The 25,403-nt window shown below is 62.6% G+C and overlaps 1 protein-coding gene across 2 annotated transcripts; it reads left to right on the top strand.

Moving 5' to 3' along the window:
* Positions 1 to 366: 366 nt before the first annotated feature.
* On the top strand, positions 367 to 23,455 carry MOK (MOK protein kinase). Of its 2 annotated transcripts, XM_036014070.1 has the most exons (11): positions 367 to 621; positions 6,452 to 6,566; positions 11,960 to 12,049; positions 13,550 to 13,620; positions 16,470 to 16,548; positions 16,642 to 16,690; positions 18,317 to 18,495; positions 19,208 to 19,309; positions 20,190 to 20,363; positions 21,820 to 21,934; positions 23,150 to 23,455. In XM_036014070.1, exons 1-11 carry the CDS (start codon positions 615 to 617, stop codon positions 23,312 to 23,314), a joined length of 1,146 nt encoding a protein of 381 aa, XP_035869963.1. In that variant the 5' UTR covers positions 367 to 614; the 3' UTR covers positions 23,315 to 23,455. The 2 variants fall into 2 exon arrangements, with proteins under 2 accessions (XP_035869963.1, XP_035869959.1); XM_036014066.1 differs by lacking the exon at positions 23,150 to 23,455 and having other exon boundaries at positions 481 to 621; positions 11,957 to 12,049; positions 21,820 to 22,040.
* The last annotated feature ends 1,948 nt before the right edge of the window (positions 23,456 to 25,403 follow it).

The following is a 25,403-nucleotide window of genomic DNA, read 5'->3' as shown; positions in this document are numbered from 1 at the left end:
TCCACACTGCCCTCCTTTATACCCCCAAGGCCTACGGCGGTGCCTGCAGCTCCACGTCTGTGGAGTTAAAGAGAAAAGCTTACCCACGGACCGCGGCGCGCCAGACCAGTCAATAGACGCTCAGTTGTTGGATGTGACTGCAGTCCACAATTATCTAGTGCGCCCCCCACCCAGTTAACGCGCAAGGCTGTGGTCCGTCCAGGACTTAGGTCCCAAACCCGTAAATTCCCAGGAGGGTTGTGCAGAGCGGTCCTGGAGAACGGCGCCTACACTAAATAGCTGTAAAGCGACCCGGGAGGTCGCTTAGCAACGAGGTCCAACTGCGGGCCACAGGGCGCACGCACCACCCGACCGGCGGACGGTTTTGCGCACGTGCGGGAGGCGGCCTCTGGCTGCGCTGGGCTTGACGGTTGCCAGGGTGACAGGGCTACAGCAGGGCGGCCCGATACCACCCGTTAGGATCCTGCGGCCCCATCCGACCAGACCAGCGATCACCACGGAGGTCCTAGTCCGGGACCCTGCCTCGGAGGAGTGGAAGCCAGGGACCACCCTCCCTGCCCCTTTCTTCTCCGTCCAGTGTCAGCACGGGGTTGTCGCCGGCTTCCGCATCGAGGATGAAAAGTGAGTGGGGCCAGGGAGGGGAGGGGACGCGAGTGTGAGTGGCGGGGCCGGTCCGAACAGGTAGGTCTGGGCCTGCCTCCTCGTCCTCGGCGCCTCTCGGGACCCCGAGCCGCCCTGGGCTGTCGGGGCCGGTGAGCCCGAGGTGCCAATAAAATTCCAATCCCCTTTGCTGTGAAGAAATCAAACCACGTCGGTATAGTTGTAATGTTCAGTCTGCACCGTGTCCTGATTGTCGGTTGGCACGTGGGATAAACGGTGTAACAAAGACAGTAAAAATAACTGGTCTCATTCGCCCTTCCAAGCACCCTCACTTTCTCCTGCTGGACAGTGTTGGCGCGTCCATCTTCTTCGTTAAGGCACCCGGAGCCGTGGCGAGAATCCAGGAGGTGCACTTTTGCTCATAGTGTGAACTTACACACACACTTTTTTTTTTTACCATATTCCTTTTGAACTTTTCAACTACTTATTTTGAAACTTTTCGAATCTACAGAAGAGTTGCGAGAAGAGTTCCTCAAATGTTTATAAACCCTTCACTGGAGATGCCCCTCTGTGCTCTGGCGTTTTCTCTCCAGATCATGGACTTATTTTCGGCGAACCTTTTGAGAGTTCAGGAGAGTTCGGGAAATCCTGACATTTCCCCACTCGGAGTTCGGCAAGCGTCTGCCCGGAACAAGGACACTGTCCCACAGAGGCAGGGCGCACGGAGCCTGCTGACACAGTGGGTGGTCTGTATTTCGGATGCTCCCAGTCTTCCCACTCACGTCCATTTTCACTGGTTTCCTTTTTTTCCAGAGTCCAATCAAAACCAACAAAATTGCATTTGTTGTCCTGTCTCTTTGGTCTTATTTAATCTACACAGCGTCCTGCCTCTTGTGCCTTTCATGACAACATTTTTCTTTCTTTTTAAAATATTTTTTATTGATTTTTTCCTGGCTGGCGTAGCTCAGTGGATTGAGCGCGGGCTGGAAACCAAAGTGTCCCAGGTTCGATTCCCAGCCAGGGTACATTCCTGGGTTGCAGGCCATAACCCCCAGCAACTGCACATTGATGTTTCTCTCTCTCTCTCTCTCTCTCTCTATCTCCCTCCCTTCCCTCCCTAAAAATGAATAAATAAAATCTTTAAAAAAATTGTAAAAAAAAATATTTTTTATTGATTTTTTTAAAGAGAGAGAGAAACATCAGTTTGCTGTTCCACTTAGGGATGCATTCATTGGTTGACACTTTTTAAAACTAATATTTAAGTATTTTATTTATTTATTTTTAGAGAGTAGGGAAAGGAGGGAGAAAGAGAGAGAGAGAAGCATAGATCGATTGCCTTGCTCACATTCCCCAACTGGGGACCTGGCCTGCAACCCAGTCACGTGCTCTGACTGGGAATCCAACCGGCAGCTTATCAGTTCACAGGCTGGCGCTCAGTCCTCTGAGCCACACCAGCCAGGGCCATTGGTTGATTCTTATATGGGCCCTGACTGGGGATTGAACCCACCACCTTGGTGTGTCGGGATGATGCTCCAAGCAAATGAGCTGCAGGGCTCATTGCATGTATCAAGAGTCCACGCCACGTGTTTTGCTAAATGCTCCTCAGTTTGGATTTGTCTGATTTTTTCCTCGTGTTTAGCTTTAGCTCGAATACGTTTGTCAGAACTATGTCAGAGGGGACGGGTCCCTGTCAGTGTGTCCCATCTACAGTGGCATGTCAGCGTGCCCCAGTTTTGGTGACGTTAGGTTTGATTGCTCAATCATCCTGTCTCTTAGAGGATGCTTCTAAGAAAGCACCCCTCTGCCTCTTAGAGCCCCCGGGCCTCTCTGCCGGAGGCAGCCGCTCCGGCCAGTTTCCTGTGCCTACGGAGGTGTGTACAGGGTCGGCAGAAGCAGGGTCGCAGTTCCGAGTGCACAGGACAGTTTTCTTGTGCTGTTACTTGTTAGTTATTGTGTGTTCCACATGAACGCCTGTGAACCTGCTTTTGCCCCACCCTGTATATTAAACAGGTATCTGTACGTGTATATATTTATACGTGTATATATAAATGTGTGTCTATCCCCACTTTCATTTATCTATTTAATTTTTTTAAAGATTTAATTTATTTATTTTTAGACAGAGGGGACATGAATGTGTGGTTGCCTCTCGCTCGCCCCCTACTGGGGACCTGGCCCACAACCCAAGCATGTGCCCTGACTGGGAATTGAACCGGCGACCTTTTGGTTCACAGGCTGAGCCACACCAGCCAGGGCTGTTTATTTAATTTTTTATTTATTGCTTTTAGAGAGAGGGAGGAAGGGGGTGGGGAGAGAGAGAAAAAGTCAGTGTTGTTGTCCCACGTATTTATGGATCCATCGGCTGATTCTTGTATGTGTCCTGATGGGGGCACCTGCTCTTAAAACAGTCACAGCGCATTATATCACAGAAAGAATTTTTGAAATTACCTGTTGTAATTGCAGTGAGGTGTCAACTTTCTGTCCCTCATGAGTGTGTTTCTGTAGAATCAAAGCTGCAAGGCACCTCACATAATCTCGCTCTGTTCTCCTCTTCCCAGTGCGCATCACCTTCTGTCTTTGTAGCGAGATGCGTCAGCTGGCAGCTTTCCCCTTTACACTGAAACAAAACTAAGTGACAGTGATGCTGGCTTTGCGCTCGGTTCAGACGCAGGGTTTGAAGTCAGTCTCGGGACCCCCCCCCCCCGGCTGAGTCAGTCCCGGTTCGCCGGGTGTCAGTCCTCCGACCGGCTTCCGGACATTCTCCGTGCGTGTTCCGTGGGTCTGTTCCCCAGACGGACACCCCGGGCTACGCGGGGTCATTTCTGCTGTGCCGAGACCTGCCAGCACCTCGCTGCTTCGTGCGGCACATGTCCCTAGCCGGGGACTCACTGGGCTCCCGGGCGCGATTTAAATGTAAAGTTTTTTCTGAGTTTAGGAACATTGTCCTTTCGTGTTTCCATGTCGCGTGCTAACTGAGGTCACGGTCTTCCTCACTGCACCGCGTGACGAATCGGGCGCAGCCCTCTTTTCGGGGGTCCCCGGCCTCGTGGTGGGAGCATGTGGGAGCTAACCGCTTGAAGAGAGTGGGGGTGAGAAGCTGAGACCCCTTCCCGGCAGCCGTGGTGGAGCCTGGGTCCCGCACAGTCACTACCCCCTCCCCGGCCCCCCCTCCCTGCCCCGCCCCCCCTCAGCCGGCTGGGCGCCAGCGGGGATGGTGCATGATGCGGCTCACCTGCCTCGATTAAGACCCGTAGGGAAAAAAGTGTCTCCAGAGGCCGTGCTTGAATACAAATGTGTGCGCTCGGGCCTGACAAGTTTCTCTTGTCACAAGGAGTGAATTTGACCTCCACCTTCACGGTTAGATAAGGCTTAGATTCCACTTAAACAAACAAGCCTCGGCCTAATAAAAGTGAAGAGACTCCTAACGAACACGAATGGTCTCCTTTATCTTCCTTTCCTCCACCCTTTCCATTCAGTGACAGCGCGTGCTCTTTGCGGTGGAGCCTGGGGGGGGGGGGGGGTCTGTTCTGTGCTTTGGTGGCTGCCGATCGTCTCTCCTCCCGTTAACGTGCGCGGGGTGGCTGTCTTCACGGGCACAGCTCCGCACCCTCCGCGGCTGCGCTTCTCCTCTAACTTCCTGGGTTTTTACCGCACTTTTTCCATCACCCTTTGTCCCCTTGTGCCCCTCTGCCCCCAGCAATCTCCACGCTGGTTGGGGCGGAGGGTGTCTGTCCACGAGTCCTTTCTCCTTTTTGCTCGATCCTTCCGCCCCTTCCCCTGCCCTGCTTCGCTGTCGGCCTGCTCTCTGTCTGTGAGCCTGTCCCATGTGCCTTGTTAGATCAGTTCGATTGTTAGATTCCACATGTGCGTGAGATCGCCTGGTGTTTGTCTCTCTCTGCCTGGCTCACTTCACCGAGCATCATGTTTTCCAGGTCCATCCGTACTAACTTTTCTTCTTTTTCACAGCCGAGTCGTATTCCACCGTGTACATGTCCCCTGGCTGTTTCATCCGCTCATCTACCGATGGACGCTTGGGCTGTTTTCATACCTTAGTGATCGTGAATAACGCCGCAATGGACACGGGGTGCTTACGTTCTCTCCAATTAGTGTTTTGGGTTCCTTCGGACATACTCCCCAGGAGCGGGATCAGGTCGCTGGGTCAAAAGGCAGAACCATCTTCAGTTTCCTGAGGCGTCTCCACGCTGCTCTCCCCAGAGGCCGCCCCAGTCTGCCCGCCCACCGAGGTGCAGAGGGTCCCCACCTCCTCACCTGCACCGGTTTCTCGTCGGACCTTCACGGCCTGTGAAACTACGCCAGACCCTGTAGGAGAGGAGCAGGAAAATACTTTCCCAGGAAATTTTTCATGGGGGCTTTCCTCTTTTTTCTTTTCTCCCCTGCCTTTCATCCTCGGTTCATCCCCAGCACGAGGACGGAGCCTTGGGGGAGGTGGTCCTTTCCCCCTCAGCCCCTCCCTCGCTCACCGCTGGTCGGTGGTGACGGTCTCTGGTTGGCGCACACTCGGAGCTCCTGCTCAGCCCACTGTAAAGCGCACGGTGTCGCCGTCGTTGTTGTTGTTGTTGGAAGGAGGTTTGCTCAGTGCAGCTGTGGTCGAGTGCACGCTGGAGTGAGGTTCCCGCTTCCGCTCAAACCTGCACCCCTCTGGCCACACCCTGACCTTCAGTAGCTGGCGTCGGCCCTGCGGGGAGCCTCGTCTGTGTCCCTGTACACTGCTGTCCTGGTGTCACCGAACAAAAATGAGGTGCGGTGCCTGTCGCCACAAAAAGCCAAGCTCGTGAGGCAGGTGCTGGTGCAAAAGGAAACACCTTCATGAACATGACAGGTGGTGTCATATTTGTTGCAAATATTTTCTCAGACAGTAGTTTGCCCTTACATTTCTTCTGTCCTGTTTTTTAAAAATATATATTTATTTATTTTTAGAGAAAAGGGACAGAAGGGAGAAAGAGAGGGAGAAAAAACATCAGTGTGTGGCTGCTTCTCATGCCCCCTACTGGGGACCCGGCCCGCAACCCCAGCTTGTGTCCTGACTGGGAATCCAACCGGCCACCCTTTGGTTCACAGACCAGTGCCCAATCTACTGGGCCACACCAGCCAGGGGTACATTCAGAGCTTGTTATCAATAAAAACCCAGTAGGAAATTGACTGAAATAGGAACTTTAAAAAATTATGCATCATTTCTTAGAGTCTCCATTACTTCTAAAAATATATTAACCTTTTCCCTGCTGGTGTGAACAAATCAGAGTGCGCACCAGGTGTGAAAGGTGTGCTGTGTCTGAAAGGCGTTGGGGGGGGGCTGCAACTGGGCATTTCAGGCAGGAGGGGGTCGCCCATCGTGAGTCAGAGGCTCGTGGAACTGTCACCTCTGCAGGTGATGACAGTGGTGGCGGCGAGGCCGGGCGCTGCTGCCGTCGGTTTCAGGACGCCAGGGGTTGCAGGAGGCGCAGGCAGCTGCCCCGGCCTCCATGGGGCCAGAGAGGGTGACCCCAAGGCTGCCAGGCAGCACCCCCTCTGCCGCATGCCCAGGCCCATGTCCCCCAGAGCCACCCCCGCCGGCCCCCCTGCCCCTCTGCTCTCCAGGTCTTGTGGCTGTGGGCCTGGCACCCCACCAGGGTGCGGGCCACCGGTCCCCTGCCCTGGGGTGCAGGCGGGGACCGAAGAGAGGCCCGGGTGCTCCGGCCCGCACAGCCAGTGAGGGGCGCCCTGAACCCCGGGGGGAAGGAGAACCAGCCTGGACGCAGGCCGCCAGCTGGTGGCAGAGAAGAGGCCCGCCGTCTGGGAATGAGCGCACAGTGTGCGTGTGATGAGCAGCTGGTTTTTGTGATCGTTTTACTTACAGACTACAGAGTAATCGGCAAAATAGGCGAGGGGACGTTTTCGGAAGTGGTGAAGATGCAGAGCCTGCGAGACGGACACTACTACGCAGGCAAGCAGATGAAGCAGCCCTTCGAGAGGTAGGCGGCGGGCCCCTCGGGCACCGCGCGGCTGCGGGTTCGAGCCAGGGGCGGCGTCTGTCCGCGGGAGGCCACACTCACGCGGCGGCTTGCAAGGCACAAGCTTCCGCAGGCAGCGAGGGCTGGCTCTGGGTCTCCAGCGCTGGGTCTCCCGGACGTCCCCGTTTACTGTACCGTCAGTGACTCCTGGCCACCAGGAATTTAAACTGCAAACGCTCGCCTCACTCTCAACACTCTCTGCTTCAGCAAAGTCGTGTGTGTGTTGGGCTTTTGCAGTGAAACCGCCGTCCCAGTGCACCGGACGCCCGTGTGGTTTAATGGCTTGTGACTCGAGGTGCTGAGATTTCCTTCAGCGCTGGGGACGCTGCCTCCCGGGGTGGCGTCTGTGGACGGGGGGGAGGGGCTCTCTGGTGTGGGTTCATCCCTGGAGGGCGGCGGCGGCGGCCCTGCCCCTCAGAGCAGCCTCCTTGGTCTTGGGGTTCGCCCAGGAGCCTGCGCCAGACCAGGGAGAGGGGGAGGGGGAGGGGGAGGCGGCGTCCAATGGAGAGGGTCGAGGTCTCCGCACCACTAAGCACGTTTCCCCAGGCAGTCACCCTCCCCCACGATGCAGAGCCCTCTGGGGGATTGGGGGGCAGGCCTGGGCTGCAGGCCCTCAGGGTGAAAAATGGCTCCGCAGAGCAGAAGGGTGGGTAGGACAGTTACTGGAGTCCGAGAGGGTGGAGGACGCTAATTTCGTCCTCGTGGCGTCCCCACAGGACTGAGGCGGCCAGCGCTGGTTTGTGCAGGAGGACAGGTGCTTAGAGACGTGACATCACGCGACAGTTGTCCCTCTGGGTCGCAGGGAGGCAGAGCCAGCTCTGCGTCCAGACGTCTCCTCGGCCGCCCGGAGCCGGAGGCCGCTGACCGGCTCCGCCACGACTGCAGCCGCCGGCCTCGCGCCATCCCCTGCTCCGGGCCCGTCCTCCCGGCCCTGCGTTCTTGGGGTCTCGCTCCCCGCCTCCGCCTCCGCCTCCACGCCGCGGCATGCAGTGCAGGAGGCGAGGCCCGCGTGCTCACGGCCCGTGTGGCAGAGCCGCCTCCCGTGGAGACACGCGCTGCAGGCCCTCGGACCCTCCGCGTCTCTGAGGAGCCCCGGCTCCTTCGGCTGGAGGAGGACACCGGGAGACGAGGTTCCAGCACCGCGTGCGCTCCCTGCGGCCGGAGTGGCACCGCCCGCCCGCAAGCTCGGCGGCCGCAGCCAGCGCGCGTGCGTGCTGGCCGGTGCGCGCACCCTCCGCCTCTCTCCGCTTCTGCCTCCGTCCCTCCATCCCCAGGCAAATAACCGCGAGTGCACGCTGACCTGGGTAGATGCCCGCGTGGGTGAACACGCCGGGGCCGGGCAGGTCTGCCTCACAGGAGGAGAATCCCGTTAGCAAACACGGCAGGAGCGAGGGAAAGAGAAGGCCGCCGGAGAGGCGCGGCAGTAACCCCCACAGGCTGGACAGACTGACCGCGCCGACCGGAGGGAGGCTCCGGGGAGGACGGGGCTTCCGCACGGCCGCCGCCGCCCGCCCTCCCCTCCCCGTTCGTAATGAATTACCGTGGTGGTTTCCACTGTGTCCTCGAGTTATTGGATATTCCTCCCTCTGGGAGGCAGGCCCACGTTCCTTCCCTTGAATGCGGCTGGGCTCGGGGACGCGTGTCTACAGCATGGACGATGAAAAGGGGGAGACAGCAGCTGCGCCGCGCGAAGCCTGGACGCTGCCGCTTAGCCCGCTGATTGGCGGGCACGCCATCAGGATTGACTGACAGTGGCGATGCTCCACGCTCTCTGGCATGCGTGCTGGGATGGGAGGGGCACGTCACCTCCACGGAGTCGCTACCCAGGGACCCGCAGTCTCGGTTTAACTGTGAGGACGCATGGAACCAGCCAGGTGCAGGCGCACCTGCAGAACGCCTGCCCAGGGCGCTCACACCTGTCCAGGACACGACACAGGGGCCCCCCGGGAACCGTCCCGGAGTGGAGGTGCCTGAGGGCCCCCCAGTGCAGGGCGGTGTCCTGACCCCGGAAGGGGAGAAGACAGCAGTGGGAGCAGCGGGGGAGGGGTTCGAGCAGAGCGTCTGGTTGAGCTGGCAGAGCTGTGCCCACGTTAACTCGGTTTCGATCATTGCTGTGCGAGGTGTGAACGTCGGGGGTGGGTGGCGCCGGGAGCTTTCCGCACCACCCTCGCGCCGTAGCGGTGCGTCTAAAACCGTTTCAAGCTGCAAAGCACAACAGTCGAGTGGAACCAACCGGCCAGCCCCAGGAGGCCTGGAGGGAGCTTTTTCCGTTGGGAAAGGTCTCGCTGCTGTTTCCGAATTGCAGGAAGAAATGACTTTATGTTTCTTCTAGAAATCGAACCACTTTGGTGTCATTTCTAGGAATGAGGTTGCTAATAGTTTTTGGATGCTCTGGTGTCACTGATTCTTTTTTTAAAGATTTTATTTATTTATTTATTAGAGAGGGAAGGGAGGGAGAAAGAGGGAGAAACATCAGTGTGCGGTTGCTGGGGGCTGTGGCCTGCAACCCAGGCATGTGCCCTGACTGGGAATCGAACCTGCCACCCTTTGGTTTGCAGCCCGAGCTCAATCCACTGAGCTACGCCAGCCTGGGCTTGGTTTTGGTTTTGAACCCGGAAGGTACTCTGTCTCGCTTCCGGAGTTCTGGAGTCTCCAGCATCATCATTACACGACTCGCTCTCCCTCACGGTGAAAACCCCTCTCTGCTGTCCTTCCCGCCGTCCGGACGGCCCTGCGCAGGGTGTGGGCGGCGGGAGAGACGCGAGGCGGTGACAGCGACGGCAGCCACACCAGGCGACTGCGGTAGTCACTCTTAGCCCTGCTGCCCGCCGTGCCAGCCCTGGGTGGGTCTCGCCCACGCGTCACCTGTCCTCGAGTCACCGCCTGCGAGTGGCCCTTGGAGGCGGAGGCCCTGCTGCCTCCTTTCAGACCAGGGGCCGTGGGCCAGAGAGAGAAGGTCCCTAACCTGCCTGGCGTCACCGGCGGCCAGTGCTGGGGCCGAGTGTGGGAGCCCGCCCTGCAGGCCTGTTGCTCACTGGTGCTCCATGCCTCTCCTTGTGTGAAATGTGCAGGAGTGTTCCTGTCTTAAATGTTTGAAACCGTTCTCCGGGGAAATCACCGGGGACTGGAGGGCGTCCCTGTGGGAGGCTCCCCCTCCATGAGGGCTGCAGCCCCAGAGATGTCGCAGCAGCAGGCGATGACAGTGCCGTTGTCTCTGTGGCACGGGGTGCTGGAGGCTCAGATGGGACGCCAGCCGCCGGCGCCGTGGGGGTCCGGGCTGCGGAGCGCGTCTCTGACCGCCTGTGGGAGACTGTGGCCACCACCGTGACGCAGAAGGACCCACACCCTAGGGACCTGGGCCTGCGTGGAGCTGATGCGTGGGACAGACACACAGATGCCTCCAGAAACGCGCACGCCCGGCCACAGACCCCAAGCGGGGACCGCCCTCCGCGGGGCAGCTGGTGCCGGGAGAGCCGAACCTCGTGTGCAAGGGCGTTGTTGCCGGTCCGCTGGCGAGAGTGGGGAACCTGAATGCACTGGTATTTCACTCACAAGTTCCACGTCCGTGGGTGAGGGACTCACATGCAAACCACGTCCTGAGGACTAGAAGAACCGTCACTGCTGTGCCCTGGGGCGGGGGCAGGGGGCCCGCAGTCACTGTGAGAGGGTCCGGTGCAGGGTCCCCACCGAGGGCCAATGGCAAGTTCGACACCTTCGGACGCCCGTCAAGGCCGAGTGGCGACGGGACGGGTGGGGTCAAGTCAGGGCGAGGCCGGGGTGGTGGGCACCGAGCTGCAGGGGCCGAGCGGCAGGGGCCGAGCGGCGGGGGCCGAGGTCGGCGGCAGCACCGGGTCCCCCGGCTCTCGACCGGCTGGCGTCGCCGCCAGTGGCTATTTTAGAAGCACGGCTCTAATTTTAGGCAGCATTTTCCAAACAACTGAAGACAGGCTGTGCGACTTGATCAAAACAAGGAGGCACGGGGTTTCTAAATAAAAGAGCATCTGAAATTAGTTTTAAAAGACTCAGATGGAGCCTTTCCAAATAATTTGGGTTTTCGTAAGGTTTTTGTGAAGCGTTCATGAGAGGCCACTCACGCACCGGAGCGCCACCCAGCGGGAGGGAGGGTCCGGGAAGGGACGCCGTGGTGCAGCCGACCCTGTGGTCTGCCTGGACGACTCCTGCCACCGCCGCCGCCCGGGCTGGGCTGAGGCAGCGCCACCTGTTCTGGGCAGCCAGCGGCCGCCGCCCGAGCCTCCGGGGTGTAGCCCCCCGCCCTGTGCCTGTCTCCTTGCCCAGCCCCCCCAGCCCCCTGTGCCCCCGCTCCAGCCACCAGACCGCCCTCCATCTGGACCTGGTCCCGCGCGGTGGGCAGCCTCTTTTCTGCTCTTTGTCCTGAGTGCGAGGGGGTTGTGGGCAGCGATGAAAGAAGGGTCTAGAACAGGGGTGTCCTGCCACGGCCCGCAGGCCACGGGCCTCCCAGGACGGCCGTGAATGTGGCCCAACACAAAATCACAAATTCATTTAAAACATTATGGGAATTGGTTCGCGATGACGTGTCGTAATGTCTTTAATGTGTGGCCCGACTTCTTCCTCCAGTGCGTCCCCGAGACGCCAGAACATTCTAGTCTGAGGTGGCCTCACTCTCAGATGGCTCGGGGGGTCTCCTTCCTCCCCACGGGGCCCCCGGCCGCTGGCCAGCACGAGAGACGCCGAGACGCACAAGCCACAGCGGCCTTCCGTGGTCACGCGCTGTCAGACAGGCCACGAGACGCGGCGCTGAGCGTGGTGCTGCGGGTCAGAGGGCAGCGGGGCGGACTCCCCTGCCCGAGGAGAGGGCACCCCACCGTCGCTTCCTTTCAGAACTCTGGGGTGGGCCATGCGGCCGCGTGTCCCCCAGGTGCTGAGAGGACACCTGTGGCCAGGTGGAGGAAGCTGAAAAGATGCGCAGCCCTCAGAGACGAGAAGAAGGGAGGGTGGGTCCATCCGTGAAACCAGAAATGCTCCTTTTCCCATGGCGCTTACATGGCGCAGGTGGTTAGTCCCATAAACTGACAGACAGGAGGTTTTATTATCTGTGTCTGTGTGCATCAGCAGCAGCAGAAACCACCAAGGTATATCCCTCCAGGAGCGTAGGGGGACGGTTTGCCCGTCTGCCGAGAGAAGCCTGGGGGGACCCTGGCTTCCGTGAGGCAGGGCAGAACCGCGACGAGCTGAACCGTAGCCACTCATGGGAGAGACACGGCTGAGCCCGCTGCCTCTTCCAGCTGCGACCGCGGGGGCTGCTAGCGGCGTCTCGGCCGGACTCGGCGGCCGGCCGGAGTGACGCGGGCGCCCTGTCTCTGCCCGCACAGCAGCCTGGAGCAGGCGAACAGCCTCCGGGAGGTCCGAGCCCTGCGGCACCTGAACCCGCACCCGCACATCCTCACGCTGCACGAGGTGGTCTTGTAAGTACGCCCGGGCCCCGCGGCCGTGTCCGGACTCGATGGCGGTGACTGAATCTCTCTCTAAGAAAAATAAAACCGAGGTGGGCACTTTAGACGTTTGCTTAGCTGCTCCGAGAGTCACGGTTTTCATCTTAAGTCGCCTGTTGACCGGTGGCTGAGTGCCCGACCCCTAAGGCAGCAGGGCCTTCACCCAGGCCACGCTCGAGCGCACGGAGTCCCCGGCTCCCAGCCAGTGAGGCTGCTGTGGGCTGGTGGCGGCTCTGGGCACGGAGGCCCTCAGGGATGGCTCTCGGGGGCCGCGCCTCGGACGGCTCTCCCTTCCCCTGCCGCGCTCACTCCATGGTTGCCTGCAGCCGCTCTCCCTCTGACTGTACGATTGGGGGTGGGGGGGTGCCATTTCTGGTCTAACTGTGGGCTGCGTCCATAAGGCTCGCCTACCGGCCAGGAGAGCCAGGTGCAGCCGGTCTGCAGGCCTGGGCGACTGGGCCCTGCACCCGGGACCAGGACCCAGACAGGGGCCGGGCTCCGAGGGGCGTCCAGGGCCCACCTGCCTGGGGCCAGTGCAGCCTGGGTCCCGAGAGGGCAGCCTGGCCTTTACAACCCACCCGCCGAGCAGCCGCAGCCTCCGACAGCTGCGGGCGGCAGGCGTTCCCAGAGGCGCGAGCGGTTTTAAACGTGGTGTCAACTCCCTGGCCGAGGCCGTGTGGCCTCCTGGCCCGCGCCGTCCGGAGCGGTCAGTCTGGGCCGGGTCTGGAGACGGCCGTCTGCGGGGCACAGGCTCGGCCCGGCCCGCGGCAGCGGCGCTTCACGTGCCCTTCAGAAAGCGCTTCCGTCCGGAGCTGCGCGTGGGCTCCTCCCTGCCCCACCGGAGGCACCCAGAGCCAGGTGGGGCCCACGGGCTGCCCGGCCTGGGGTCGGGGGTCCCTTTCGGGGCTGTGTGAGCTCAGGAGAAGCTGGCGGCTCAGCCAGAGGCCTCGGTACCCGCCCACCCCCACCCCCGCCCCCCACAAGGGTGATGTCTCTCGTCTTTCCCCCTTTTCCCGACTGGCTCCTGGGCTCTGTCCCCCCCCTCCCTCCCCGTTGTGGAGTATCCCAACCCCATGGGTGTCGTTCAGATACACTGAAACCGAGGTCGCGGTCACAGGGCTATTGCACCCCCTCTCCCTCCCGCGGTTCTGCTGGGCCCTGCCCCCGCCCTCAGGCTTCTCTGTGCCCAGAGCTGAGTTTCCGGGGTCACGACCCGCGGCTTCGGAAACCGGTGGGTGGGAAGGGGTTAAAGTGTTTGCCTGAAGTGCAGTTTTGTTGTGATTTCAAATTAATTTTACCTGGAATATTTACTTAAAGTAAAAACTTCTCCTCTTTCAGTCATTACCCCTTAGACTCTGTCTGGTGTGGGAGTGCGTCATTCTTACCAGGAATGTTTGCAGATGAGTCAAATGTTTGATGGTATTTTCTGACTAAGGCATGACAACGCACTTCAAGTCCTGCTTTCTTCTTCAGCGACAGAAAATCTGGGTCTCTTGCGCTGATATGTGAACTTATGGACATGAATATTTATGAGCTGATACGAGGTACGTGGACTTATTGGAAAGCTAATCCAAGAACTTTCATGTATTTATTTATTCATTTACTTATTTATTTTCAGAAAGAGGAGAAGGGAGGGAGAAAGACAGGTACAGAAACATCACTGTGTAGTTGCCTCTTACACGCCCCCAAACAGGGGCCTGACCCGCAACCCAGGCCTGTGCCCTGACTGGGAATGGAACCAGTGACCCTCTTGTTCACAGGCCAGCGCTCAGTCCACTGAGCCACACCAGCCAGGGCTCACAGCAGTTTTTGAGCTTGTCGACTCTGACGCACCCAGCTTGCTGCTTTGTCTCACATAACCACCTGCTGGAGCCCAGCTTCCTTGCTGTTGTGGCTCTGCCGGCCCTGGAGCGCTGGCTCTCCGGCAGTGGGGCCCCGGCGGCTCTGTCCCTGGTGTCTTCTCAGTGCCCAGCTCTGCCCCAAGTCCCTTGCCCACCTGGATGTTTCTGGACATTGAGCGTCATGGTTAGACTGTCTTCACCTCCAGGAGTCAGGCTGTTCCGCTGGTTCACTACGGAGGAAGGGGTTTATGGTGACACCGAGGGTCTCCCGCGGAAAGCTTAGCCAGGCCTCCTGGAAGCAGGGACAGGAACGCTGGGGTCCCCAGGACCACCACTGACCACCCGCAGGCCACATAGCCGGCCTCAGTGTCTCTGCCTGTCTCCTCCTCCTCTCTTGGCAGATGTGCCCCCCCACCCCCCCACAGACCCTGAGACCGTCCCCGGGCTGCAGGCAGGCTGGCCCAGATGTCCCAGTTGCTGGCCACCTCCGGGGACGGGCTGCTCCAGGGCCCACGGACTGGCCTCGTCCCCTAGGGCCATAGCTTTCAGAGGCTGTGGGTGGGGCAGGCCTCCCGAGTGAGTCCACAGTCCCGGAGCACAAACCAAGCAGGAGAAGGCAACACCAGCTCGGTGTTGCTGTCACTGCGGCATTTCCACTCATCGCCACGGGCGGCTCCGGCTGGGTGCCAGGTTACCACGTGGCGTGCGGACCGCCCCGCCCGACGTCGCTGCGTCAGACGAACCCGGCGGCCTGTGCGCTCTTTCTGGCAACCGACCCCCCGACTCCGGGCGACCGACAAAACGACCGGAGTTCATCCTTCTTGACGCGCTCTCTGGGTCTGCGCAGGCAGCCCCCACGTCCCCTCTGCGCGCGCGCGCGCGCACACGAAGGGAAGTCGAAGTGGAACGCGTCTGTGACGCGCCCCTCGCACTTCCGGGGACAGGCTGGCACGAACTGATTGATGCCTTTGCTTTCCTTCCACGACCGTCTCTGTGCCATTGAGGGTATGAGTGATGTCGCGCTTTTGTCCCTGGATTCTCTTCCAAGCCAGTGACACCGTCCCGGCGGTGTTCACACAGGTGCCGCCAAGAGGCGCTGTCGGGCCTGGCTCTGGGGGCGCAGCACACACTCGTGGGCCCCTCGGCGGCGGCGGCGGGTCCTGAATTGGAGCGCGTGTGCAAGAGGGGCCAGTCTAGGAGAGCAGAGCGGGAGGGCGGTCCTCGAGAGTGGCCGTGACCGATGACATGGGCCGCCGTCCGGGCCCAGGCTCCACACTGGGCCTGGCTCCCCCCCTGCCGGCTGGGGCCGTGCGTCCTTCGGAGACACCGGGGGCGAGCGTGTGAGCGGTGCCGTGGACACTGTGGTGGCCCCCGAGGGTGCCTCCAAGCCTGGCCAGCCAAGCCAGGCACAGGCCTGGGGACCGTGGTCTCTGGCGGGAGGGGGTGTGTGCTCTGTCACACAGCAGGCCACGCTGGCAGCCACCGTCCCTCAGCGCGGACAGACAGCAAAGGGCGTAGGTGATCCTCGTGCTGACTTGAACTTTGCCACATGACCAGTGTTGCCTGTGGCAGCGCGTGGACTGTTCCCGATGAGAGGGTTTGGTGAAACTGAACTTGGTCAGGATGCTGGAGCAGACAGGGCGCCCGTTTCCCCAGCAGCTTCGCTCCATGGGGCGGGGGTTCTGGGGTGGGGGTGGCACTGGGCCCTCACCCAGGGCTGCAGAGGGGCGGGGTGCCCAGGACCGGGGAGCGGGCTCCTCCACCGGGACCAAAGAGGAAACGCGGGGCCCATAGTGCCGATGGGACGTGCTCCTGGTGTTCGGAGTTGGTAAGCGAGAATGGTTCCTTTACAGATTTAAAAAGTAATAGCTTAAAGCACACACGTGTGCCATTAAAACCGAGTGAGCAGCGACGAGTCCCCGAACCAGGATAAGGAGGGCGCCGGAGTGCGGTCAGGGGTCAGCACGTCCCACAGGCCTGCGGGGCGGGGCGGGCCACGTGGGGCACAGGCGATGCTGCTCACCAGTGTCAGCCCAGTGGGGCAGTGGGCGGCCCCTGGTTAGAGCCGGGCAGGACAGCAGAGAAGCCATCAGTCTTCTGGGAGCGAAGTGAGGCCCTGCTGCCCGACGGCCGCGGTCTGTCCCCCTCTGAGTGGACTTTTCCGTCTAGGCCGGAGCCCAGGGAAACTCTGGGTTCCAGGGGGACTCCCGACGCTCCCTGGTCCGCAATCAGAGGGGTGGCGTCCTGGGGAAGCCCCCAGGCCCCGGCAGGTGCGTCAGACCAGGCTGCCCCGGGGGTCTTACCCAACACCCCCCCCCACGGCGAAGGGCACGCGGGCACCGTTGCGCCAGGTGGAGCCACGCCAACGGGGAGAACGTAAGCGGCTCGTTCCGTAGGCGCACTCCACGTTTCCCGTACGACTGCTTCCCGTGGCTTCTCACAGGGGAAGCTAGATTTTTACCCTGTTAAGTAAGAATGGGTTCTGCTTTTTATTTACAAAAAGGGCCTAAGTACCGCCGGTAACGGCGCCGGGCCGTTTGCTTGCCGCGCAGGGAGAAGACGCCCGCTGTCGGAGCGCAAGGTGGCGCGCTACGCGTACCAGCTGTGCCGCGCCCTGGACCACGTGCACAGGTGCGCCGGGCGCGGCGCCCCCCCGCGGCAGGGGGAGGAACTGGCGCGGGTGAGGCGCGAGTAATTGTGTCCTTCCTTTTCTATTGAACGCAGGAGTGGGATATTTCACAGAGATGTCAAACCGGAAAATATATTAATAAAGGTAAGGGCTTCTGTGTGAAAAGTGGGTATCGGCATAAAGGTGGAACGTACGGTTCCCACTGGGTGCGCTTTCAAGCCCAGATGATACCTGGCTGCGGGGTCTGCTCCTGTTTTTCCGTGTTCCCTCCCGGTTGGGAAAAACGGCTTAGTTGATAAATGTCATCGATGCCGTGCACGTGGAAGAAAACAATCCCGGGCACCTGGCTCAGACGATATCCAAAATCAAGCCGCTTTCAAATGATCATCCTAAACACTCGGGACCTCAAAGTGGGAGAATCGGGGCCCGAGCTCTGCTCGGCGCCCCCAAAGCCACGTGGACCGGGCACACCTAAGTGGAGAGGGGGCGCGGCTTCGGCCGTGCGCCCACCCAGGACGCCGGCACCGCGGCCATCACCGTGGTGAGGGGACGGCCCGCGGGTGCCCCCTGCCCCAGCCCCCTCCTCCCAGGCACACAGCGGCTGGCTTCCTGTTGTCACAGGATCAGTTTTCATTTTCCAGAATGCTCTATAGATGGAAGTAGCTGGAACGTAGTTTTCTCTGGTCCGGCTTCTGTCCCTCAGCGTCGCTATCCTGGGATTCGGCTGTGTCGCCGGACCAGGGCCTCGCCTTTCGAGCCCCGCCCCCACCCCCACCCCACCCCCACCCCCCACCCGCCCCCAGCCCCCAGTTGCAGGGCGTCCTCCGCTGTCCCGGCCGGATCTCCTCTGTGCGCGTGCGCGCGGGGCGCTGCTGGCGGCCCGCCCACCTGGCTCTTCCTCGGCTGCGTGCGGTCTGTCGGGCCGCCTGGCAAAGTCCTGTTTCATTTTTGCCAATTAGAGAAAATAAGCTTTAGCGTCTCCTCCTGACTCTTTATCTTAGAGTCTCCATCTCCCCGCGGACACCGCCCCTCTGCCCTTGCCGTCCGCTCTTTCCGTCGGAGCCCCGCTACTGCGGAGGCGCCCCGGTCCGTGGCCCCGGCTTTCTCTCCCCAGACTGCGCTTCTCTTGCCTCCCGACGCGCCTCGCCCTTTCCGTCGCGAGCCCCGCGAGGCGCGCTGGGGAGTGGGCGCGGAGGCGAGGCCCGCGGAGCCTCCCGGACCGGCGGGCTCAGAGGCGCGCCGAGCCAAATGTCCGCTGCGGCCGTGAATGCCGGGGCTTGGAAGCCACCGACAGCCTGGGTTCTACTACCTGAGAGTGAGGGGCAAGGAGAACGGCAGGGATATCCTGAAACCCGCTTCCCGGGCCTGCCCGACCTGCTCCAAAGAAAGAGCCCACGGATGCCAGGCAGGCCGAGCCGCCCCCGGGCAGGTGACGCGGCAGCTGACCGCGGGGTGAGGCTCATTCGCAGCCTGGCACTGAGACCTAACATTTTCCGGGACCTGTGGCCATTTGGAAAGCTTGGTAACGCACAGCCAGAACACCTGTCAACACGGTCTGCTGAAGGGAAGCCCCGCCTCCTTACCTGTTAGGGGCACCTCCAGGTGCTTAGAGACAGAGAGCCGGGAATTTGCATTTTACAAGCCGGGCAGGTGCTGGTGACCACCCCCCACCACGGCCGTGACTGCTGGGGGTGGCCCACGGCGCAACAGCCCTCCCCCCACCCCCGACAGGTGGCACTGTCCCTGCCTCCCCCCCCCCCCCCCCCACAGCAGGACGTCCTGAAGCTCGGGGACTTCGGGTCCTGCCGCAGCGTCTACGCCGAGCAGCCGCACACCGAGTACATCTCCACCCGCTGGTACCGCGCCCCGGAGTGCCTGCTCACGGACGGCTGCTACAGCTACAAGATGGACCTGTGGAGCGCCGGCTGCGTCCTCTACGAGATGGCCAGGTAGCGCCGCGGCGAGGCTTCCCCGGGGAGGGGGGGCCCCCTTTGCCGCCCGGTGTCACGGTCGTCCCGGGGCTGTGCCTGCTTTCCGTGGGACCCTGCTTCCTGTTGGCACATTTCCTGCTTGCTGGTGACGGAGAACAGGAGGCGGTCCGTCCCTTCCTCCCCCGGCACCCCCCCGCCCGGGGCCTCTGCCTCCGCGGCGTCGGTGAAATGACCGGCCGCCCAGCTAGGAACTGAGCGGAAACTTGTTACCGCCACCTGTGGGTCCCGCCGTGGGGGCGTGAGCGGTGGCCCCGGGCCCGACACCCTGGCCTTGGGGCTTCGCCCCGGCTTGGCAAGAAGGGAGGAGGGGGGCCGGGGGGCAGCCCGAAGGTGCCCAGGCCGGGTCCTTGATGGCTCACAGCGGGCGCTCAGGCGTGGGGCGCGCTCACCGTCTGGGGGGATGCACACCAGCACAGGACGGGCCGGAGGGCGGGGCCCAGGCCTCCTGCGACCTCCCCCGCTGGCTGCGTGACCGGTCCAGACGCAAGTGCACACCTTTGACCCCGGATCACTCGGATGGGTGACTCCACTGAAGCCAAAAGTGCGGAGAGCCGCCCTCTCTCGTGCTCCAAGGCCGTGGATACTTTGGATGGGCGTCGCAGGGCCTCGGGGTTGGGATGACCAGGGTGGCGGGGACGGCCCTGACCACAGACCCGTCACGTCCCCCCAGCCTGCAGCCCCTCTTCCCCGGGGTCAACGAGCTGGACCAGATCTCGAAGATCCACGACGTCATGGGCACCCCGCCCGCCAAGACCCTCACCAAGTTCAAGCAGTAAGTGCCCCGTGGCCCCGAGGGTCCCGTGGGGGCAGCCAGGGGGCCAGGGGTGGGGCCCCTCAGTCCACCGGGGTCCCCGCTGCTGCCAAAGGGGCTGCAAGTCCCTCAGAGCCCCAGGGGGGCGCTCTGCCGAGAGTGTCATGGGACAGCCCCCACCACCCCGCTGCGGGCAGCAGCCTGGGCACCGACCCAGTGCAGGGCCCTCGGGTGGGCGAGGCCCCTGGCCCGGCCCGTGCAGGAGGGCTGCGAGTGGCCGCCCCGCTTCACCCACACCCCGGCACTGGCCAGGGCGCCAGGACACTAGGGCGCTGAGCTGGTCAAAGAGGAAGAAGAGCCAGGGAGTGGGGCCCCCAGGGGGGCCCGTGGGCTGAGGGGTGGGCGGCACCCAGCAGCCCCAAGACCAAGGAAGGCGAGGAGTGACAGCTGCTGGGGAAGCTCCCTCCCTCCCCCTGTCCTCGGGTGGAAGCGCGGTATCGGTCTGTCTGAGGAAGGGCGTTCCTCTTCCGTCCACCGCACACGGGCCTCACCGCTGCCCCTCCTTTACACCCCAAGACCGCACGCGTTAGAGCAGTTTGGGGCTGGCAGCAGAGCTGGGGGGAGGGGAGGACAGAGAAGAGACCCCCCCAGCACCGCTGGCGGCACCCCCGGGGCACGTCTGCCAGCGCGAGGACCTGGCCCCGCACCGTGAGCCCACCGTCCCCACGGGGCCGAGCCCGGGCGGCACGTGCTGTGGTTTGGGCGCTGCACGGCCGGGCCCCTTGGGCCCCTTGGGTCGAGGTCTGGCCCCCAGTGCAGGGCCCTGTAGAGTCGTCGTGACGACGGCCGCGTGCGCTCAGTAACGGCGTGACCGCTTGTTGTCGTTGGGCTCCCAATGCAGGTCGAGAGCTATGAGTTTTGATTTTCCTTTTAAAAAGGGGTCAGGGATACCTCTCCCGACGGCCAGCCTGTCCCCGCAAGGCCTCTGCCTGCTGCGCGCCATGGTGGCCTATGACCCCGACGAGAGAATCTCGGCCCACCAGGCCCTGCAGCACCCCTACTTCCGGGAGCAGAGGTGGGTGCTCAGGAGACTGCGGGGCGGGCCAGAGGGCCCCGGTCAGCGCTCTGTCTGACCCGCCCTTTTCCGAAACACCCCCAGCGCTCCCTTGTTAAGATGGGGGGGGCGGGGTCCGCACGCCCCAGGGTGAACGGGGTGAGCTGGCTGTGAGGTCCGAGTGGGCGTCGTGTGCACCCAGCGTGGGAATGTTACAGAACAAACAAGGGGGGGCCTGGATGATACACTATTATTGAAAGAAGCCCCCAGATCCATTATGTCCGCCGCCAGAGGAAAGACGTCTCTCAATGCCAGAGATTTGTGAAAAGGAAAGGAAACGTTTATTTAATGCTGTACAGACTTAAAGTAGGGACCTAATGTCTTCACCAAAAATCCTAAAGTCCCTTAAAGCACCAACAGACACAGTCCTTCCTTCCTTCCCCCTTTGCCCAGTCCAGAGTACCGTATCTCAGGGAAGGAAATAGAAGTCCATGGCTTAGGTAGTCTTCTGGTTCTTCCCAGTTAGAACTCCCTCTCTACTGGGAGACCTCCCTGGGTTCCCGGCACCCTCGGCTGAGTCGCCAGGATCTCTGCTAAAACCAGGTGGTGGTTCCCCCTTCTAAAGCTGTGGGAGCCCCACTCTGCCAGGCCGCGTGGTTCTCTTCTCAGGGCTGCCGTGTGGTTCTCCTTCTCTCAGGGCTGCAGGAGTCTACACTCCGTCAAGTCCGCGTGCTTCTCCTTCTCCTCTCAGGGCCAAGGGAGTCTTCACTCTGCCAAAGCTGTGGGGTTCTCTCTTGCAGGGCTGCGCAAGGTTCTCCCCCCTCAAATGGCTGCTGCGTCTCGGTTTAAATCCCGGCGCCAATCTTCCTCTGCAGCCCCATTTCTGGCTCCTCTCACAATTGGCTCCAGCTGCCAGATTCCGGGCAGGTGTGGCCCTGTGGTGTGGAGCCAATTATCTCCAGGCTCTTCTGGATCTTACTACAGATCCCTATTTGGGGCTCCCCCCTTGGCTGCACCCTGTTACACTCCCACAATTGGCTCCAGCTGCCAGATTCCGGGCAGGTGTGGCCCTGTGGTGTGGAGCCGGTTGTCTCCAGGCTCTTCTGGATCTTATTACAGATCCCTATTTGGGGCTCCCCTCTGGGCTGCACCCTGTTACAGGAAGTGCATGCCCACAGCCTCTGACCCCACACCTCCGGCCACTCCTGCGTGTGACCGTGCAGCTGAAGTCTGACCCCGACCTCAAGTCCCGGGCAGGGGCGGGCCTGTGGCAGGGCCACACCCACAACTCACAGAGTCCCCTGGCTCCAGCCCAGAGGCTGTGGGGCGGAGACAGCGAGGGGGAAAAGGTCCTCGAGGAGCTCCCGGGGAGGAGCGGAGGCAGTGACCACGTGCAGGGTAGACGCCCGGGGAGACAGCGAGGCCGGCGCCGCGCAGGCGGCCCTCAGGGGTTGTCGCTCCCCCTCCCTCCCCGCAGGGCGGCGGAGAAGCAGGCTCCGGGCAGCCACAGAGACGCCGTCTTCCCCGAGTGCCCCGGGGCCGAGGACCCGCCCTGCGGCAACTGGCAGGCCTCCAAGGAGAGCAGAAAGCAGGTGCGGAGGGAGTCGGCGAGCTGGCGGGCCGCTGTGGCAGGACCGGCCGGCCTCAGGAGGCCTGTCTCTGAGTAGGGCGGACACCGGGCCAGACACGGCTCCGGGGCCCTTTCCGCCCCCCACCCCCCCCCCAGCTTAGGGACGAGGATACCGTCTCTGTGAGCAGCCGGGGCCCCGCTGGGGGCCAGGGTGCCCCCAGGCGCTGTTCCTGGGCCCTCAGAGGGACCCTCACTGGGTCACAGAGAAGCTCCGCCCTGGCCCAGACCGCCCAGACCACCCAGCTGGCCCCCCGCCGCCCCCGGCTGCGCGTGCCATCTGGACTCTGCCCCCCCGCCCCCCCCCGCCCCCCCCGCCCCGAGCCGTGAGCCGTGAGCCCGCAGTGCGGCGGAGCGCGCCGTCCCGCCAACACAGAGGTGGCTCACGCTCCGGCTCAGGAGCCTCTGCAGTGCCGTCGCCCCCGGGGTCACGGCTGAGGGCTGGCCCCCGAGTCCGTGGTGACGGTGCCACCCCAGCATCCGCTTCCCCCCACGCCAGCGCGTGCAGAGCGTCACTGCGGCGGCTGCTCAGGCCCCGCCCACCCGCGGCGCTGCCGCCCCAGCCTGCCGCCCACGCTGCTTTCCCCTCCACGCCTTCCCCGGGTGCGGGCCAGCCGGCAGCGCCCCTCCCACTGCTCAGGCCCCACACCGCAGACCCCCGCTCCCTGCCCTGGGCCTCCCTCGTTTGCCCCCCAACTGCGGTCCCTCCCTGCTCAGCCGCCCCTCCTGGCAGCTGGGACGTTTGTTTGACCGTGCCACCTTGCGGGACCCCACCAGGGGCCCGCCTGCAGTCCGAGGCCGGCCCACACACGTCTGCACGGCCACAGTGCGCATGTGGAAACACTCAGGTGAAAAGGTAAAAGCCACTCCTCGTCCACCAGCTGCACAGAAGCAGGTGGCAGCAGGTCCGGCGGACCCGGGTGTTGGGCAGGAGGCGGTGCCCAGGTCGGCCGGCCCCGCAGTGGCACGCAGGAGCCTGCAGCATGGACACCCCGGCTCCGCTGTGGCCGCAGAGGGTGGCCACCTCGCCTCGGGTGGCCGGGGCGCCACATGTTGCCACTTGGTTGCGCCTCGTGACCAGGAAGCTGCGTCCGGCAGGAATGGCGCCAAACAGCCTCTTGTCCCCGATTTCCACGGGGGAGACGCCAGGCGGGCCCCACTGACCCACGTCCTCTTTCAGCAGTGGCCCCTGAAGCAGCAGGAGGACCGGCCCGGGAGGCCAGCACCCGCCGCCCGGACGGAGCTGCCCAGACTGAAGCTCTCAGGGATGATCAGCCTGCCGTCCCCCCGCCTGGCGCTGCCCCCCGTGTTTGGAGTCAGAGGGCACGGGCGGCCCCGCGGCTGAAGCCCCTGGAGTGCGGGGACGCAAACCAGAAGGTAGCACCTCAAGGGCTCCCCTGAGCGCAGCGGCCGCCGCCACGCGGGCCAGCACTGAGCGGCCGCCGTCTCTCCACCAGACAGACCCGCAGCCCGCCGCGCAGAAGGAGGTCAAGACTGACCAGAAGCGGCGCCGCCTGCCCGCCGCGCATAGGAGAGGCGGGGGCTGCTGAGCGGCGGCCGGCCGGCGGAGCGTCCCGACACCCGACACCAGGAGCATCAGCCCCGCTGCACGGCCCGCTCTGACCAGTCTGTACAACCGCCTCATTCGAGGTTCCACTTCACTTTCGTAGCCTAAGAATTTGGGGCAGGAAACATTTTATACTTTTTGTATGAATCCAAACGAGTCAGCGTGTGTTGTGTGTGACGGCGGTGGGGCTTCGCTGTGTGCACCGTGTGTGCACCGTGTGTGCACCGTGTGTGCACCGTGTGTGCCCTGGGCACGTGCCCGGCCGCGTCCTCGCAGCGTGCCCGCGCGGACTCGCACCAGGGAGCACCCCGGACTTGACCTCCTGCTCCTCGGAAACCCGAGCGGCCGCCTGGCAGGCCTTCCGGGCACACGTGTGGGGGGGGGATTCCGCGTGAGTGAGGGCAGCTGGACGCAGGGCTGGGGCTGCGAGACGCCGAATGCCAGACCCTCTGAGGTGGGCGGGTACCTCAGGTCAGCCCGGAGGTCGCTGGGGACTCCTCCACTGAAGACGACAGCACGTCTTAGTGTCTTGCAGTCGCCCACGCGGGAGGCTCACCCCACCGCGCGGCACCGAGATCGGGAGGCGCCGCCGGCAGCTGGGGCTCCGAGTGCAGCGCCCTCCCGGCCCGGGCGGCCGAGGGAGTCGCGGGAGCAGGGCTCTGAGGACCGGCCAGACCAGGGCTGACAGGCAGGGCCCTGGACCGGTCCCATCATCCTGGTGTGCGGCCCCCGGGTGGTGACACTCGAAAGGTGTGTGCCCCCTTCCCTGGCCTGAAACCCCTTCGACGTGGATGTGGTTTGGAGTCTCCCCAAATATAAACAACCTCGAAGGCCCAGCCGTATCTGGTGTTTACAAATAGCCGGGGGCTGCGCATCATTGCCGTTCTAGCCGCCTGTGGAGCCCGCCGGCCGGCGGCAGGGCACGACCTCGGCTCAGAATGCAGAGAGCTGGTTCCAGCCGGAGGCAGTGCCGCGTCCTCCGTCGGCCACTTCTCACCACGGCACGGTCAGCGAAGAGCCGCCACGCTCCCTGGAGAGACCGTGCTGAGTGTGGTCGTGGGCTCCCAGGGACACAGGGAGGGCTCCCGGCCCGGCAGCTGCAGGGAGAACACGGCTGGTGGCTGCCCACGCAAGTGCTCTTGACCGGCGTCTCTGATCAGACCGACGGGAACGGCGCCGGGGAGCGTGGCGTGCAAAGGACGAGTGACCGCAGACCAAAGGTCACGTCAACAACACGTGGCACCAGACACTGAGCCCGTTCACAGAAGACGGACAGAGGGCGTATTCAAGGCGGGTCCGGTGCCCCTCCTGGCCGTGTGCAGCCGCTGGGGAAGCAAGCACTCCCCCCCTTCCAGGGCAGGGTCCATTGTTTCCACGCGGGTCACAGAGGCGGAAACAGTGCTCAAACCAAGTCAGGGGGTTAAGACAGAGTCTTCACACCCGTATGCAGAGTGTTGTTGGTCGGTTTGTTTTTTACCAGCATCGAACTACAGCGCAGCTTCCAAAGTCTGTGCCTGCAGCGCATCTTCCTGCATCACACACACAGGCCGCAGGCCCACAGCGGCCGCTCCGGGGCCGCACCCGCCGGCGGGGAGGACCCGTGCGGAGCCGGAGAAGAGCCGGTGGTGGTGGCCGGGTCTTGTACGCCACGTATGTATGTCTGTTGTGCATGGGTGTGCAACAGTTCAGTGACGGTGAGTTTTAGAGCAAAAAGCAAGAAAGCCTCATTTCTTATTTTTTTGCTGCGACCTCACAAGGATGATTTGAAGTGGAAACAGCCCCTCCGGGTGAGCGGGGGGCCCCACCCCGAGTGATTCCTGCTCGAGACTCCGGTGACGTCCCCGCCGCTGCTGGTGGCCGAAGTGCG

This window comes from Phyllostomus discolor, chromosome 1 (assembly GCF_004126475.2).
Source record: "Phyllostomus discolor isolate MPI-MPIP mPhyDis1 chromosome 1, mPhyDis1.pri.v3, whole genome shotgun sequence".
NCBI lineage: Eukaryota > Metazoa > Chordata > Mammalia > Chiroptera > Phyllostomidae > Phyllostomus > Phyllostomus discolor.
Note: the sequence above shows the minus strand (reverse complement) of the source record. Positions and strands in the feature narration are given on the sequence as shown.